This window comes from Echinops telfairi, unplaced genomic scaffold (genome assembly GCF_000313985.2).
Source record: "Echinops telfairi isolate 266 unplaced genomic scaffold, ASM31398v2 ScPeMD7_35;HRSCAF=133_1, whole genome shotgun sequence".
NCBI classification, from domain to species: domain Eukaryota; kingdom Metazoa; phylum Chordata; class Mammalia; order Afrosoricida; family Tenrecidae; genus Echinops; species Echinops telfairi.
In genome coordinates, this window is record NW_022103933.1 from 169,785 (window position 1) to 177,156 (window position 7,372).

Sequence of the window (7,372 nt, forward strand, 5' to 3'; positions counted from 1 at the left end):
GTTGTCTGTCCCCCAGGGAGGAGGTCACACACAGTTCCATGTAATCGGTTCCCTCTTTCCTACCCATTCTCCCTTTACCCTCCCTGTTTTGCCACTCTCACCACTGGTCCTATAGGGCTCATCCGTCCTGGATTCCCTTTCAGAATTATTTTATATATTCATGTGGTAGTTCAAAAACACTCAAGACAAATAAATCTAATTTAGGGAAGCACTCTATAAGGGGGCTTTAAAAAATTCCTGAGAAAATTCCATTATTTTTTTCTCCAAAACCATTTTATGCCTTGTTCAGGCACATCAAGCAGTATTGTATATTTGCTTCCATAATCAGTTTCAAAACATTATCTTCCTTTTTGAACTCCTTGATATCAGATCACCTTTGCCGCGCCCCCCCCCCTTCTCTTTTAATTAAAAATTTCCCTGAACTTTTCGATGTCCCCTTATATTTATCTCTGGAAAAGGAAGAGTAATAATGAGATCGTGTTCTGATTTATAGGAACTGTTTAACACTATTTTAGATGGGGAAAAGAAATCAGGCAAAAACTAATAAGCTTGATAAGCTTGGGCCTGTGTATGCACTTTAAAGCTAAAGTATACATCGGAGATCAGATTGGTAAGAGAGTGGCATCTTTGAGAGTGGCAAAAAACAAAATTGGAATTGTATTTTCATTGTAGAGTCAATTGGATTTAGGGATGGTCTGGGTGTGGGAGATAGGAGGAGATAACATCTCTGAGGATAATATTTATGGGAGAAGAACAGATTTGAGAAAAGATTGTGTGTTCAGTTTTGGATAATTAAATTATGGAAATATCTAGTAGGTTGTTAGCAATGTGAATTTGAAAGTTTAAAAAGATTTTCACTGGAGATAAAAATTCAGAAGTCGATATATATCTATGGTACTGAAAGGTTTTAAAAAAAATTACAGATTCCCAAAAGAAAAACAAACCAAACCACCAAGACTGGTTAAAACTGGAGGACTCTCAGACACTACTGTCCTGAGATACTTTTCAAACCTTGAGATGAAACAAACCCCTAAAGTCACTTTGAAGCTGAATAACATTGGCTAAAACAATCAATGTAGCCCATAAGCCATGTGGTCCTTAAAAAAAAACACCTATATGAAACCAGTGGTCACTAGTTACTTTAACAATAAAATAAGAATATAACAGGAAAGGGAAACTATATTAATGGTAATGGAACAACCAGAACAGAAATTCAAAAGAATGTTCGCACATGGTGTAGAATATCAGTGCCACTGAGGAATTTGTGTAAAAATTGTTAAAAGGGGACTTAAATTGCTCTTTAACCTTTCACTCAAAATACTGTAAAATATTACTTTTTAAAAAGTTCTGTAGAATATTTATTAATGTCATCAAACAACCCTTAGTGATTTGTTAACATATTCAGTTTATTTTAAGTAGAGAAATAAATAACTACGTGTGAACAAAAAAAAGAGAGAGAGAGAGAGAGAGAATGGATAAGATTATGTAGGAAATACACATATCTAAGTAGTAGAAGTTGTCCCTGGATGGTGTAAATGATTAATATGCTTCATTACTAACTGTAAGATTCAAAGTTTGAGTCCAGCTAGAGGTGCCTAGAAAAAAAGAAAGGGTTGGTGGTCTACTTCTGAAAAATCAGCCCCTAAAAACCATGGAACACAACTTCTTCTGAAGTACATAAAGGCCACTCGGTGACATCCACTCATGCAGAAAAATCCCAAACCAGTCCCTGAAAAATTCCCAATAGGCAAAGAAACAGAGGTCAGCAAGGAAATAAACAGAAAGAGTGGCTAGAAAACCAGCAGAGTGGAACATCAAGGAAGCCAAGACAAGCTAATGTTTGGATGCTGTTGAGAGATCTGAAACTACTCTACCACATTTCCTTATTTTAACCTCTTGATATCAGATATCAGAACCTGAAGTGATTGTACTTCTTTTTGTCCATGTTTGTTTCTAGACTTCTTGAAGGTAAGATTAGTTAATATCTTTTCAATGTGTAGAAAATATCTGGCACTTACCTTGACATTGGAATATTTATTGCTGAATCGACTTATTCAGATGTTCTAGGGCTAGTTATTTCTTGCTATTAACTTTTTACCTTAATGTTTTAAATGCATGAATTAGATGCTCATGTTGGGCAATTTTCATTTTGATAGATTTTCCTGGGGGAAGTTAAAGAAAAAGTTTAATGTTGATAGAAGCAAAATAAAAATTGCTGTTGGGTATCATTGAGTTGGTTCCGCCTCATAGCGGTCTTTTTCGAGGGATTGTCCTTTCCTGATAACAGGTCCAGAGTACATGCCTCTAAGGAGCCATCCTTGCCATGGAGGAGCATTCTGGTTATACTTCTTCCAAGATAGATTTGTGTGTTCTTTTGGCAGCCCATAGTACTTTCAATATTTTTTGCCAGCACCATAATTCAAATACATCTATTTTCTTTATTCAGTGTACATCTTTCACATGCATATGAGGCATCTAAAAATAATCTGGCTTGGGTCAGGGACATCTTAGCCTTTAAAGTAACATCCTTGCTTTTCAACACTTTAAAGAGGTGCAGCAGATTTTAAAATAGTTTTACATCAGATCCTGTAACAGTTCACAGTATCCTTAAACTGTTGTACACATTCCTTTCTTGGGTTTGATAGTTAGAATATTTCCATGGAATGTTTGTATTTGCTGTTATACCAAATATATATATACTGCCCAACTAGAGAACTATGTCATTTTCTTCATAGCTCTTCTAGTAGCACAGTGGTAATAACTTATCCTAGATTTCCTCATGTGCTGGTTACTATTCTGGACCCTTTACATGTTTGTATATTTTCATGAGCAACCTCAATGGTAGGTATTTGTATTATTGATCTAATTATATAGATGGTATATATTGTAACTTTTTGAGGTTCACATGCCTAATAAGTGGTAGAATTGCAATTTGAACCCACTAGAAGACTATATTACAGCAGTCTGATCCACAGCCATTTATGAGAATGCACAGCATTCTGTTTTGCACTATCGTGCATGGATTTGCCATGAGTTGGGGCTGACTCAATGATGGATAGCAAAAAGTTTTAACTCCAGAAAATATATCTTATCTACTAAATCATATTGTTTAGTTTGTTTGTTTAGTATTGTTTTTATTGTTTATTTGGACTGTTCTAAGGTCATTTCCTTAGTGTGACTTTCCTGGACAATGGATTGCCCTCATAAGGTAATTGGTTCATTCTAGTTACTTTATCAAGGAGCCTCTGTAGAGCAGTGGATGGTAACCAAAAGGTCAGTGGAGAAACAACCTAGTAGTCTGTGCCTATAAAGTTTTACAACTTAGGAAACCCCGTGGAGCAGTCCTTCGGTGCCGTACAGGGGTTTCTGTGAGTCTGAATTGACTTGATGGCCCACAGCTGAAAGAAGCGCTCTACCCAGGCCCCTGGGTGACTAAAATTGTTAGTGACTACTGACCTAAAGGCTGGTGGTTTGAGCACACCCAGTGGCACTGGGTGTAGAAGAAAGGTCTCTGATTTGCTTCTATAAAGATTACAGCCAAAAAAGACCCTGTGGAGTGGAGTTCCCATGAGTCAGAATCTACTCGAAAGCAATGAGTTTTGGATTTTTGCTATTATTGTTGTTTCTGTTTTTGGTATTAGTTGCTGTATAGAACTTTGTATACTCATCTTGTTATAATCTTGTTTTTTTGCTTTTTATTTTTACAATGTATAGCATCTCATTGCAGATATTGGTCATGATGCTCTTTTTTTTTTACAGTGAAAGGCAAAGAACAAGAGAAGACATCAGATATCAAGTCAATTCCAGGTGAGTTCAGCAACATTCCATTGCACTGAATATACAATGCCTGTATGTTTTGCTTATAAATTCCTTAATTCCATTTTCATCTCCATTTGACATCAATCATTTCTGCCCATATAATTATTTCTAATTACGAATTATTTCGCACTTTTATCTACCAGTATATTCTTCTGTATCTAGCACAAGTAAGTTTTTATGAAACAAAGTAAGCTTTTATGAATCATTTTTTGACTATCACTAGTGATTACAGTGAGCTAGTGTTGTACTTATAATTATACACTTAATTGTTCCTTAAAAGTAGTTGGCTGACTATTTTAAGAAAGAGAAAAATAAAGAATAATTTTAACTAGGCAGTATGGTGTTTTAGTGAAAATGTTTCTATTTACAAAACTTGATTTTCTGTTGTCTAGAAGCGTTTACCACTTATTTATTTTTTAAAAAACATTTTATTGGGGGATCGTACAACTCTTAGCACAATCCATACATCAATTGAATCAATCATGTTTGTACATATGTTGCCCTCATTCTTTGCTAGATAATTACTTTCTATTGAGCCTTTAGTATCAGCTCTCCCCCCTGCCACCCAATCAATTCTTTATTATTTTGGGTGAATGATCTTAATTTAGAATTTATTTCAAGTATTTATTGGATTCAATATACTGTTTTTAGTGTTTGCATTAGAATCTGTTGAAAATTTTTTTATGGTTTTATTATATCTAATGTGCAAAGAAGGAGTCCTGATGGCACAGTGATTAAGTGTTCAGCTGCTAATAGAAAGGTCAGTGATTTGTATGCATCCATTTCTCCAAGAGAGAAAGGTGTGTTAGTTTCCATGGAGATTTACTGCCTAGGAAACCTTAGTGGGCAGTTCTACTCTGTCCTAAAGGTCATTATGAGTTGGAATAGATTTGAAGGCAACAGTTTAATGTACAAGGGAAAATTTTATTGGAAATTATTTCCATAACTATTCCATATACATGTCATGATGTAATTTACTTACATGATATCTACAGATTGCTTCTTACATCATTAAAAAAATGTTTATTTGTGGCTAACGTTGGGTATCAAGTCTACTGTTAATTTATTGAAAGAGACTGTTTAAAACTTATTAAGAGATTGGGAAGATTTTGGAAGAAAAGGACCTTTGCTTACTTACTTCTGATCATTTATATCCTGTTGTATTCCACATTCATTCATTAAGCATATTGATCTGATTGGCATTGATTGAGCTAGATCTGGTGTCAAAGAGGCATTTTGATTTCTTGAGCAGTTAAATAAGAGGCTTTCATTCTAAATTTTGCCACTAATAGTATGACTTGGGAAGTCACGGAACTTTCCTTAGATTATTCATTTGGAGAATGAGGAGACTGGTCTAGCTGATTTATAAATCTCTACCAGTCTAAAATAATTTTGTGATTGTACTGTATTTAGCAAAGTATATACTCTGTATGTAGCGCTCTTTAGCTTAACCTTGGATGACACAGAAGCAGTACAGAGGGCAAGTAAATTTGTAGTCTGGCTGGAAAGTAAATTTTACAGACTGACCAGTAGCAAAATAATAAGAGCTATCATTTCTTGAGAACCTACTCTATTTTAGGCATTAGGCACAACTGGATATAGTTGAACAGAAAAGTCTGAAATTCTGCTCACATTAAATTTTCACAGTTAGTGGGAAAAGATTGTTAAAAGATAACTGCAAGGCTGACCTGTACTGCATTAATAGTGATTGAAATAAAGAGATTTGGATGGAATTAAAATTAATTTAGGAGGTAAAATGGATTGGAATTTGTTATTGATTAAGAAGCATGAGAAAGAAGGAGATATTAAGGATGATAATTACTTATTTGCTTGCCTAATTGTGTTCCTGATGAAGAACTAAGCTTGGAAACATTTTGTTAGTTTTAGTATATTAGATGGGTGGTATTTTTTTTAATTGTTTTATTAGGGGCTCATATAACTCTTATCACAATCCATACATACATCAATCGTGTAAAGCACATTTGTGTATTCTTTGCCCTCATCCTCAAACCATTTGCTCGATGGGAGGTATTTTTAAGACATTTATTTTACATGTGTTTTCTGCACAGTAGTTCTAGAATCTGAATTTATAAACAAAGATAAGAAAATAAATTTAGCAGATGTTCAAATCAGTAGAAAAAGTTCAGTAATTGCTGTTGTAAACACTGTATGTGTTACATAACAGTTACATATGTTGCCTGTAGTGTTTTGATTTGAAGAAGAAAGAAAAAGCTGGACCCCTACTCAAATTTAGCAGCCCACTTTGCTGCTTTGAATATGAGTTGCTCTCCAAACCCCTTCAAAAGCCCTTTCGCCTGAAAGTGTCAGGATCCTAATGCAGAATACAGTGGCTTCATTGATGGGCTCAAACATAAGAACAATCGTGAGGATAACACCAGACGGGGGGGTGGGGTAGGGTGGGGGGGGCTGTGTTCTGTTGTGTATAGGGTCAATAAGAGTCAGAATCGACTCGACAGCACTGAAAACAACGCACAAGATTGAATTATTGACAGGACTCTGAAGATCAGCACAGATTTAAAGTGGTTCGGCTGACATCTTTGGCACATCTGTTTATTTCCTACATGAGTCAAGATAGCATGGATGACAGATTTGGTTGTTATGCAGCATGTATATATCCCATGTTTACAACAATTACTGAATTGTTTTAAACTGGTCCACAGCCCTGGTTTTATCTATTTTACCGACAAAGCAGAGTCTCAGTTAAGATATATTTTTGGGAAAAGAAAGAGCTTGTAGTTTTAAAAAAAGTATGAAAGCGATTGCTCTAGTAATAATTGAAGATTTGAGAATATATGTGCTTCAAACAATGAATAAGAAGACCAGAGATACTTCACAATAAGAAGAGTAAAGGAAGGAGATTGTATGTGCTATTCAGTGTTTACTAAATGTTTGTTTCAGAAAGAGCAAGTAAAAAATAATTGTAAACTTCACTTAGGCTCTCTCTGTTTAATTCTTAATAATTTTTTCTAAAATTTCATCTTTAGTATCTGTACATTCCCCACAAAAAAGCACTAAAAACCACGCCTTGCTAGAGGCTGCAGGACCAAGTCATGTTGCAATCAGTGCCATTTCTGCCAACATGGATTCCTTTTCAAGTAGCAGGACAGCAACACTAAAGAAACAGCCAAGCCACCTGGAAGCAGCTCATTTTGGTGACCTGGGTAAGTGACTTCTCTTTCCCTTAATTTTTAGCAGGAGGAAAGATCTGCGTGTATTATTTTGATATTTTTCCCATAGTATACTCAATTGTATAATTTGAAGGTAATTGTGTTTTCTTCCTTAATTGTAAAATGTAAAGCATGCTCAATAGAAAAATAGGACATTTCAAAAGAAGAAAGATACATACACTGGAATATGAAGGTATGTCAAAACGTATTTCTACAAAATCTTAGATACCTTTATTAAAAAAAAAAATTAAGCTACTGTTAATATACACTTTATCTAGGTCTATCTAGAAGATGGTGTTTCCACTCTATCCCTTCTCCCACAGAATTCTTTTTTTTTTTTTAATCATTTCATTGGGGGCTCATGT

At 34.9% G+C, this 7,372-nt stretch overlaps 1 protein-coding gene across 1 annotated transcript in view; it reads left to right on the forward strand.

The window, feature by feature from the left end:
* Positions 1 to 7,372, forward strand: part of AKAP10 (A-kinase anchoring protein 10) — a 202,911-nt gene that overhangs the window by 10,784 nt on the left and 184,755 nt on the right. The window contains exons 2-3 of the mRNA XM_045290278.1: positions 3,760 to 3,807; positions 6,825 to 7,001. Of these exons, the coding sequence (XP_045146213.1) occupies positions 3,760 to 3,807; positions 6,825 to 7,001 (225 nt within the window). The remainder of the gene's footprint in view (positions 1 to 3,759; positions 3,808 to 6,824; positions 7,002 to 7,372) is intronic.